Below are 10,916 nucleotides of genomic sequence, written 5' to 3'. Positions count from 1 at the left end.
TTCCTCAGTGCAACAGGCTTCCTCGGGAGGTGGTGGGCCCTCCTTTAAGCAGGGGCTAGATGGCCGTCTGACAGCAATGCTGATTCTGTGAACTGAGGCAGATCACGAGAGGGGGGGCGGGAAGGGATGCGCCAGTGCTCAGCTCTCGTGGCCCTACCTTATACGCCCAGGGTAAAGCCGATTGTCACTCTGGGGTCAGGAAGGAATTTTCCTCGAGGCCAGATTCGCCCAGGGATCCTGGGGGAGCAGGGGTCACAGGGGGAGTGGATTCCCGGCATTGTTCACGGGGTTGGACTAGATGACCTCGGAGGTCCCTTCCAACTCTGATTCTCTGATGTTACTACAAAAACATGGGCCTGCCACCCTTTCTTTAGCTCTTGGAGATGGAGTCTAGAGATCCCAGCTGAGTGCGAACCCGATCAGATGCAGCTGACTTAGTCTGTGCTAATGAAAAAAGAACTGTGACAATTTAGCGCTTGGTACTAAATTCATAAATCATAATATACAATAACAGAAGATAAGTAATCCATATAGTTAATGTAGACGGTGGTCTCCGGAATGGTGTGCCGTTTCGACAATGATCTTCTTCTTCTGAACGAGGATGTGTACATAAACTGCCTTTCAACAATTCATTTCTCTTGGTGACGTATTGAAAATATACTGTTGATTCACTTCATCATAAAGCTATGCTTACAGCTAGGTTCTTCAATGGGCTATAAGTGCTGAATGGGCTATAATTGCTCAATACGTCACCAAGAGAAATGAACTGTTGAAAGACAGTTTATGTACACGTCCTTGTTCAGAAGATCATTGTCGAAACGGCACACCATTCCGGAGACCACCGTCTACATTCACGATATAGATTACTTATCTTCTGTTATTGTATATTATGATTTATGAATATAGTACCAAGCGCTAAATTGTCACAGTTCTTTCTTCTTTTTTCAATGGTCTTATTACTGTGCCCATTCTTGTAACTATTTAGTCTGTGCTAAACCAGAGAGGTTGCTACAGTCCTCGACAGCACGGCACACAGTCCTGAATTCATGTGAAGCTGCCTTCTCCAAGCTCAGCCCACCCAGGTCAGCATTGCCTACTCAGACTGGCAGCAGCTCTCCAGGGTCTCACACTGAGGTTCTTCACTTCACCTACTGCCAGATCCTTTTTCTTTTCTTTTCTTTTGTATTCTGTGTGTGTATGGCCGGGAGTCATGACTGACTTCTGGCTACCCCTAGTGGAGCTTGGGCATTTCAGAGAAGTGGCTTACTATTGCCTGCCTCTGCATCCCGACCCTGGTATTCCTTGGAAGTCTCCCTTCCAAGTACTTGCCAGGGCCGGCCCTGCTTAGCTTCCGAGATATGACGAGATAGGGCTCGCCTGGGCTATCCAGGTCAGGGTACCTTCTGCCAGATCCTTTTAACTGGAGATGCCGGGGATTGACCCTGGGACCTTCCGCATGCCAAGCAGACGCTCTGCCACTGAGCCACAGCCCCACTTCATGGCTCTCCAGGGTCTCAGGCGGAGATCTTTCCCATCACCTACTGCCTGGTCCTTTTAACTGGAGACGCCGGGGATTGAACCTGGGACCTTCTGCATGCCATGCAGAGGCTCTTCCACTGAGCACAGCCCCACTTCATGGCTCTCCAGCGTCTCAGGTGGAGGTCTTTCCCATCCCCTCCTGCCTGGTCCTTTTAACTGGAGGTGCCGGGGATCGAACCTGGGGCCTTCTGCGTGCCAAGCAGAGGCTCTGCCACTGAGCCACAGCCCCACTTCATGGCTCTCCAGGGTCTCAGGCTGAGGTCTTTCACATCATCTACTACCTGGTCTTTTTAAGTGGAGATGCCGGGGATTGAACCTGGGACCTACTGCATGCCAAGCAGAGGCTCTGCCATTGAGCCACAGCCCCTCCCTTACAAATGAACACATGAAGCTGCCTTCTACTGAATCAGACCACTGACTATCTATTGTCTACTCGGAGTGGCAGCAGCTCTCCAGGGTCTCCGGAAGAGAGAGGTCTTTCAAATCCCCTATTGACTGATCCTTTTATCTGGAGGTGTGGGGGATCGAACCTGGGACCTTCAGCACGTCAAGCAGGTGCTCTGCTGCTGAGCCACGGTCCCTCCCCGTGAGTTTGCTCTCGTAACGCCGTCCTGTCTGTCTGGCGCGACAGTCAAATCGCCAAGATGATTCAGATGCACAGAGCATACAAATCCCTGTGAAAGTTTTCTTCGATGGGAGCAAAACCGTTTTAACACGTGGCCCGAAGGCTCCCAAGAAGTCACCATTTCTGGCTTTTGAGGGGGGTTTATTTTTTTTTAAACATCTTAAAAACAAAGAACAGCAATGTACAACGGTTATCACACGGTGGGGTTACACGGAGAGAGGGAGTGAGGGAGATCCGGTGAACCAGCGGGAGATGGGAGGTAGCCAGTACACGCACCATGCCCAGGCCGAGTCTAGTGGCGGTAGTGAGGGCTCCGGGATCGGGACCGCGAATGCCTGTCGGGAAGCAAAAGCAGCAGGCCGAGTTAGTACAACAGGCGTACACTGCAAGTCGGGAACAAGATTCTCGGCTCCCGTTTTCTATCACAAGTGGGCGGATGCTGCCTTCGGGCATTATGCCAAGCCGACGTTAAGCCTAAGTCCACACAAACCCTGGTGTCTGCCTTGCTCCACAGTACCCCTGCAGAGGATGATGGTTTAATCCAACTCTGGCTACCAGAACTACGCAAGCGTCTGGGCAAAACACTTCCCCCCCCAAATTCCAATTAATGCACACTTGGGCATTTGTATAAGGATAATGGAACTGAGCCTTAAAGCGCCATTCCTTCAACAGGCTCCACGTGAGACGAACGTTTGGGCGCGAATGTTCGTGGCTTAACGGGCCCTCCGAAGGCAGGGTGCATGTTCCAGACAGGTATGGGGGGGGGAGGAGCCAGTCCCATTTCTGTCGCTTTGGAGGACTCTGTGCTTTTAACTCATCCCAACGGAACGTCTCAAAAGGACTTGGGCCTCCGTGGTGGGGCGAGGAGCACGAACAAGGCAAAGCAAGTGGCGGCCCTGTGCAGTGAATGCGGGTGACGATTGCAGAGCCTCCCCACAGTCGGAGCGGTCGCAATCCAGTCTACGCTAGGCCTGCAGGGGGGGGGGGAACTCCACACGCAGAGGAGCCACCCGACTCAAAACAGAGAAGGGAAAGGGGCCGTTCAGAAGGGTAACGCGGCTTCCCCCAGATCAGGCCCATAGCTACGGCGGGGCATTTTGGGGGCCCACCCCCTTATTTATTTATTTATTTGGATTTCTATCCCGCCCTCCCCGCAGGCTCAGGGCGGCTAACCGAGGCATAACGCCAGATAATAACAATAAAACAGTACAATTCTGACTAAAATTACAAAATAAGCAATTAAATAATTAACAAAAGTTCTTAATTAAAACACTTTCTGGTGCTCTCTACTCATATCCAAATTCTTACAATCAAGATGGCGTTCTCCATGATATAGTTGCCTAACCATACCCCCCTGTTGTCCCTAGGCATGTCCCACTCCCTCCGATGGAGCCCGCACCAGTGATGACAGTGTGCGGGAATTATAGGGTGCTGGTGGAACAGTGGTGGCGGCGGCTCCTATTCAAAAGCCTGGCGGAAGAGCTCCGTCTTGCAGCTCCGCCCCCAAAATAGCCATGCCAGGAAACCCTTTTTTTTTTGGGGGGGGGGGGGTGTTTCCCAGCCCAGTCCTGCTGTAGACCACCTAGGTCATGGTGAGCCTTTCGAAAGCATTCCCATGAGCCTTTGGGAAACACGCTCGGAGCCCTTCCCCTTTAACGACGGGTATTCAGATTAATTTAAGTAACTGTCATTTAGCTGCTCCCTTAAAAATTTAAATGCCCCCCGAAGAAGAAGAAAATCTTGGCTACGGGCCTGCCGCAGATTCTGGCGCCTTCGGCAACAGGCCTGCGACGGCCCTCCCCGCCCCCGGCAAAGCCGTGAAAGCAAAAACAGAACTTACCTCCTCGAAGAACTATATTCGCGACCTGAAAGACAGAAACAGAGACCCACACACGGTCAAACCTGCGTCCCCGGTGCCGTGCCGGTTGGCCTAGCTTAGGGGTCGCCAACTCTTTTTTCAGGCCGCGGGCATCTTTGGGGTTTCGAGAGAGGGCGGCGAGCACCACCCCCAAAATGGCTGCCACAGGAGGCGGGGCCAAATCCTAAAATAGCCGCCTCAGGAGGCGGGGCCAAACATAACACTTCCCCTCCTTACTTTGCAAAAGGACCGCAGAAGGGAAATAAAGACAAAGGAAACGGAAAGAGGGAGAAAGAGAGGGGAAAGCCCAAAGGGGGACTGGAACCACAAGCCTATGCTTACTGGTTCTCTCGATCCTCCCGTGGTTCCTGTTGCAAGGAAAACCTTCTCGTTTGACTGAGGCCAGCCAACAACAAGCCTGGCCCTAATTAACCGAAACAGATAGTAAACCTCATATATCACATGGTTTACATAAAGACCGGTAAACCAGAAAGCCTCCGTAGGGGACAGCTGCAGTAAATATAGGTCTACTCTCCAACCAATTATCTTGAAGAAGGTGACCCGAACGGAATTATATTTCGTGACACAAGTCTTTATATTAAGAAGGCTATACTTTATAGCAGATACGAGTAACTCGCTGTTCCCGGACAACAAGCAAAACGCACTGTAGGACAGCGGACCCCAACGCCTATCCGTTTTAGCCGTAACCAGGGCTATTTTGGGGGCAGGAACGCACAGGAACGGAGTTCCGGCTGGCTCCCAAGTTGGCCACGCCCAGCAGGAACTCATTCGCCTAATAGGCCAAACCCAACAGCAGAAACTCATGAAGATTGGTTACATTAGGGGTGTGTGGCCTAACATGCAAAGGAGTTCCTGCTACAAAAAAAGGCCCTGGGTTTTGACAACAAATAAGGTAAACAGAATAAGAAGCGAAAGGTGGGTGTGGCTGGATGACCACACTTCTGGGAACGTGGGGGTGCGGCCTAATGTGCTAATGAGCTGTGCTGTCAAGGGTGTGGCCTAATATGCTAATGAGTTTCTGCTCTTGGGTGTGGCCTATTATGCTAATGAGTTCCTGCTGGGCTTTTTCTACAAAAAGAGCCCTGGCCGTAACTATTTACTCTATTTTCAAATTTGCTGTGTGGTCGAGAGTGATGTACACAGCCCTGAGCCCTTAGGAGGAAGGTGGATGATGATGATGATGATGATGATTATTATTATTATTATTATTAATAATAATAATAGCCCCTCCCACTTCCTGAAAAGCTTGGCTGGTGCCCCAGTACCAGTTGGGGCTCTCCGGCTTGGCTAGGTGTGTTCCGTTTCCAAGATTCTGCTTTGGAGGACTTTCGGTTTCTCAAGGCAGCCGGCAAGTGGAAGGGAAGGGAAGGCGTCTGGTCCGAAAGGACTCGAGAACGGCAGCCGTTAAAGGATGGAGCTAAAAGCTGCGGGACACCCTATGCCCATCACCAGGGACCTGTGCCGAGCAACGGTCGAAGGAGGACATCGTCGTTTTTTTTTAAAAACGGAAGCGGCTTCTTGGGTGCAAGCGTCTAAACGTTTACAGCTGTCGCTTCCTGCGCCCAGATCAGACGCCGGGCTCGAGGGCCAAATCCATTCCTCAACCAGCTACGTCCGGACTGGTCAGAGCCACAGGTCGACCCGCCAACTGTGACCTGGGCTATTTTGGGGCAGGAACGCACAGGGACGGAGTTCCGGCTGGCTCCCGAGTTGGCCACGCCCAGCAGGGACTCATTAGCATAACAGGCCACACCCAACAGCAGAAACTCAATCGGATTGGCTATGTTAGGGATGTGTGGCCTAACATGCAAAGGAGTTCCTGCTACCAAAAAAAAAGCCCTGGGTTTTTGACAACAAACAAGGTAAACAGAATAAGAAGCGAAAGGTTACTTCTGGTAACATGGGGTGTGTGGCCTAATATGCTAATGAGTGGTGCTGTCGGGGTGTGGCCTAATATGCTAATGAGTTCCTGCTGGGCTTTGTCTACAAAAAAAAGCCCTGACTGTGACAATCGTCGTATCGTACACATCATTGGTACAGTTGAGTAAGGTATACGTCACATTGAGCAGGTAACTCGGAAGAGTTAACCTTTCCTCTGGATGGATAGCATAGGAGTCACATACACCTCCTTCCCGGACCAAGTCGTTAGACTGGACCACTGGTTCTGCCTTAATCCAGCAGAAGTAGGCAGAGATTGGGGGGAAGCACGCAAAGGGCACGGGGCGCTCGGCCAAGACGGCACTAGTCCACCAGGTGAGGTCCTCCAAAGAAGCGCGACCTCCCCTCCTGCTCCGGGCTCCCCGCTCAGTACGACCCCTGTCCCGGATGAGTCCCGGATACTCACTGTAACGCGGGGAAGGAGACCGGCTCTGGCGGCTGTACTGTCTCTCCCATTCCTCCCGCTCCTTTTCTCTGCGCTCGCGCTCCCTGCCGAGAGAAACACGGGGAGGGAAGGGGTGTGTGTGTTAAAGGCGCGGGTACCCAACCGGCCCCCTCCCCGCTAAGCTCCTCCCCACCGCTTCATGCCGAGAGGACGGGGGGGAAACCGCGAGAGGCATTACTTCATCCTGATCTTCCGAGCCATGGCACGCAACTCATCTTCTCGCTCCTGGAAGAGAGAAGGTGGGACACCAATCAGCTGAAAGGTGGGTCCCAAAAGAGAGGGGGCGGCAGAACTGTCTCCTTTCCTATGTTCCTGGGTGCCAGCTAGGGTTTGTCAGGCAGTCGTCACCTGGCTATCCCACCGCTTGGAGTGGCCCGTCTAGAATCAGCCAGAGCCGGGGACTTTTCCGTCATGGCTCCAGCTCTGTGGAATGGGCTCCCGGAAGAGAATTCAAACCCCCTTCCTTGACAGTCTTCAGGAGGCACTGTAAGGCCTGCCCGTTTGCCAGGGCTTCCGAGGGGGTTTGAATTGGGACCAAAAAAAAATCTGGACACACACGACCCAATCAGTTAAACAAATATAAAGCCAACAGTCGTGACAGTCTGACCCACAATCAAACAGTCATAAGACTTATAAAGAATGCTGTTTATGTATTGCAGTCTAAAGCACTATAACATGATACACAACGTCGTCTCCGGATTACATAACAACGTTTCAAAAAATGAATCTTCTTCAGGGGGCATGTTTGGTCCTGTTCACATAGAAGCAACTCTAGAGGTGCATATTAAAACTTAGGAGACCTAGCCCATACATTCTTAAGACTTGTCTAACATTTATGACACTGAGAGCTTTGGCACCACTATAATATCTCCTGAAGAAGATTCATTTTTTTAAAACGTTGTTATGTAATGCAGAGACGACGTTGTGTATCATGTTATAGTGCTTTAGATTGCAATACATAAACAGCATTCTTTATAAGTCTTATGACTGTTTGATTGTGAGTCAGACTATCACGACTGTTGGCTTTATACTTCTTTAACGGTTTGAATTGGGAGACATCTTTTAAGGGGAGGAGAACCCTTGGGGTTTGCTGTTTTATTTTTGGTGTTAACTGACAATGTCTTTTAACTATTACTGTAAGCCTCCTTGAACCACAAGGAAAGGCGGGATCTAGACGTTTCAATAAATAATCAAGCCCGGAAGGGGCTCGGGAAAAGGCGACGCTGGCGAGAAGTCTGGCGGCCTGCGACGAGAACAGACTCGGAGACCGATCTCATCAGGTCCCGGAAGCGAAGCAAGGTCGGCCCTGGTTGGGAGACCTCCAAGGAACACCAGGGCCGCGACACAGAGGCAGGCAATGGCAAACCACCTCTAAAACGTCTCTTGCCTTAAAAGCAAGTCCAGATCGCCACCTAGTGTCGCATAACGCTAAAAAGAGCTAAAACTTCTGGCTGCCAGACAATATTAGGATCTCCTGGCTATATTACACACGCTGCCATATGATAATTCATTAATTAGGGCTGTCAAGATTAGAAACTAACAGGGGTGGTTTGCCGTTGCCTGCCTCTGCGCAGCAACCCTGGACTTCCTTGGGGGTCTCCCATCCGAGTAAGAACCGGGACTGACCCTGCTTAGCTTCCAAGAGATGACTGGATCGGGCAAGGAGGGTCTCTCCCGGTCAGGCTTTGGTTACAACACTGTGTTTTTAAGGGATGCAAACGCAGACCCAAATCTAGCCGTCCACTTCTTCCCTTCAGCCTGTCAACTACACTCACTAAATCGTAATCCTCGTCGCCTCTTTGCTGCCAGATCTCTCTTGTCGCGCGTGATTTATTCCCGCTCGCAGAACAGGGCCTATTTCAGAGCGTGGGGTTCACTGGGCCCGCCCCGCTTACCTGTCTTTCGTGTTCCTGCTGCATCATTTTCTCCTGGGCGGCTTTTTTATCTGCTTTGACTGGAGAGGGGAGAAAGGAGGCAGAGAGGTGAACCCGGGAGGGGGAGCAGGGAAGGAAGGAAAGAGAGAGAGAGAGAAACAAGAGAGAAGGGTTCCCCCCCGCCCGCCACCCTCGGGATGCTTACACTGCCGGTTAAGCGCCTTCTGCATGCGCAGCTTCAGTTTCTCCTGCGGGGTCAGCTTTGGCTACAAGGTAAACAGAACACTGTCAAGGGCCTGCGCTCCCAGGCCGAGGGGCAAGCAAAACCGGACTTGGTGCACACGCACACGGGAAAGGACTCCAAGGAGACGGTCTGAAGAACAGTGAACATGACTGCAGAGATCCAACATTTCAGCAGGGGCGGGGGAGGACGCCACGGGGGGCCCTCGACTGACTACGCCCCCCCCGAGGAGGAAGTCAGAAGCTCAATGGAGACCCCCACAGCGACGTACATCCCCCCCCCCTTCCTAAGGAGACCACACTGCCCATAGCACGGGCCTTCTCGGTGGTGGCCCCCGGGCCTTGTGGAACGGCCTGCCTGGGGAGGTCAGGAAGGCTCCTACTCTCCTGGCTTCTTGCAAACTGCAAAACTGGATTATTCAAGAGGGCTTTTCCTATGCAGAGAATGTCCGAAATGATTCACAGTGTTGCTTGGGTAGGTCTGGTCTATGCTACAGTGTACAGCTCCCCTGGAAGTTGTATCTCGCTGTGTAGTTTTCTGCATCATTTAACGACTCCTCTAAATGCTTCGGCTTTGCCTCAGTTCTGTTCTCTTAAATTTTCCGGTTGGCTCTCCAACCCTGATCCCCTATCGCCTTGTTTGCTGAACGCCCCCGTCCTGTTGATTGTGCTTGACTCGCTCTGCGCCAGCCGCCTTCGGCCCCGGTAAGAAAGGAAGACAATAAATGACATGCACAAATAAGGAGACCACCCAGAGTCCATCACTCTTCCTGCAGAAAACACGGAGGGACAGGAGGGCAACCAAGACGATCGGGGGAGGTTGCGGCACCTTCGCTATGAGGAAAGGCTGAAGAGTCAGGGGCATGACAGAGGTTTATAAAATTATGCATGGGGTGGAGAGGAGCTGACAAAGGGAAATCGTTCTCCCTCTCCCAAAAGGCTAGAACTTCAGGGCATCCGATGAAGCTGATGGGCAGTAGGTTCAGGACAGACAAAAGGAAATACCACTTTACAGAGAGAGTGATTAAAAAGTAGAATTCGCTGTCAGATGATATAGTGATGGCCACAGGAATAAACAGCTTTCAAAGGGGATTACACAGATTCATGGATGATAAGTCTATCAATGGCTACCAGCCATGGTGACTGAGGGGAACCTCCACATTCAGAAGCACTAATCCTCTGAATCCCAGTGGCCAGGAGGCAACATTAGGAGAAGGCCTCGGCCTCTCTGCCCTGTTGTTGGCCCCCCAGAGGAACTGGTTGCCCACTGTGTGAGACAGGATGCTGGACTAAATAGACAGTGGTCTATCTAGTCCAGCATCCTGTCTCACACAGTGGCCAACCCGTTCCTCTAGGGGGCCAACATACAGGGCTCTGATCCAGCAGGGCTCTTCCTAAGTTCTTATGAAGGCCTCAGCCTCTATGCCCTGTGGTTGGCCCTCCAGAGGAACTGGCTGGCCACTGTGTGAGACAAGATGCTAGACTAGATGGACCACTGGTCTGATCCAGCAGGGCTCTTCTGATGTTCTTATGATGGTCTCAGCCTCTACACCCTGGTGTTGGCTGTTCAGTGGAACTGGTTGGCCCCTGTGTGAGACAAGAGGCTGGACTGGATGGACCCCTGGTCTGATCCAGCAGGGCTCTTGTTATGTTCTTACCAGGGGAAAGCCTCGGCCTCTCTGCCCTGTTGCTGGCCCTCCAGAGGAACTGGCTGGCCACCGTGTGAGGTAGGATGCTTAGGATGCTGGACCCTCACGGGTCTGATCCAGCAGGGCTCTTACGTTCTTCTGAGTGAGACCAGCCAAAAGCGTCTGGGGCCACAGAAGACCCCAGTGACAACATTTCTGGGAAAGCAGCTTGTTTTCAAGTGTCGGCTGGAGAACCGGGGTTCACAATGAGGGAGGAGCTGACCAAGGATCCCCCCAGAATAAACGTTGCAAGGACCCGGCTTCCATGTGCTGACACGGCGCTCAACGTCGCTGCAGCCCCACCTGCAACCCCCACAGATTTGTCCAGCTTACTGCAGCACTTTAGAACATAAGTACATAAGAGAAGCCATGTTGGATCAGGCCAATGGCCCATCCAGTCCAACACTCTGTCTCACAGTGGCCAAAAATACCAGGGGCCATCGGGAGGTCCAGCAGTGGGGCCAGGACATAAGAAGCCCTCCCACTGTTGACCCCCCCCCAAAGCACCAAGAAAACACAGCATCCCTTGCCCCAGATATAAGAACAGAAGAGAAGCCAATGTTGGATCAGGCCAATGGCCCATCCAGTCCAACACTCTGTATCACACAGTGGCCAGAAATACCAGGGTCCAACAGGAGGTCCACCAGTGGGGCCAGGACACTAGAAGCCCTCCCACTGTTGACCCCCC

At 52.0% G+C, this 10,916-nt stretch overlaps 1 protein-coding gene across 6 annotated transcripts in view; it reads right to left on the bottom strand.

Moving 5' to 3' along the window:
* Positions 1–2,304: 2,304 nt before the first annotated feature.
* The window catches only part of CLASRP (CLK4-associating serine/arginine rich protein), a 57,483-nt gene continuing 48,871 nt past the window's right edge, over positions 2,305–10,916 (bottom strand). For 2 of the 6 annotated variants that reach the window (XM_015427256.1, XM_015427255.1), the window contains exons 17-22: positions 8,506–8,566; positions 8,322–8,380; positions 6,605–6,651; positions 6,388–6,470; positions 4,005–4,029; positions 2,305–2,499 (exon numbers count right to left, since the gene is read on the bottom strand). In XM_015427256.1, the coding sequence (XP_015282742.1) occupies positions 2,457–2,499; positions 4,005–4,029; positions 6,388–6,470; positions 6,605–6,651; positions 8,322–8,380; positions 8,506–8,566 (318 nt within the window). In that variant the 3' untranslated portion in view covers positions 2,305–2,456. Of the gene's footprint in view, positions 2,500–4,004; positions 4,030–6,387; positions 6,471–6,604; positions 6,652–8,320; positions 8,381–8,505; positions 8,567–10,916 lie in introns of those variants that run through there. The other 4 variants (XM_015427259.1, XM_015427260.1, XM_015427257.1 and 1 more) reach the window with 3 other exon arrangements.

This window comes from Gekko japonicus, unplaced genomic scaffold (assembly GCF_001447785.1).
Source record: "Gekko japonicus isolate JY-2015 unplaced genomic scaffold, Gekko_japonicus_V1.1 scaffold1389, whole genome shotgun sequence".
Taxonomy (NCBI): Eukaryota; Metazoa; Chordata; class Lepidosauria; order Squamata; family Gekkonidae; genus Gekko; species Gekko japonicus.
This window is presented reverse-complemented; position numbering and strand designations above follow the sequence as displayed.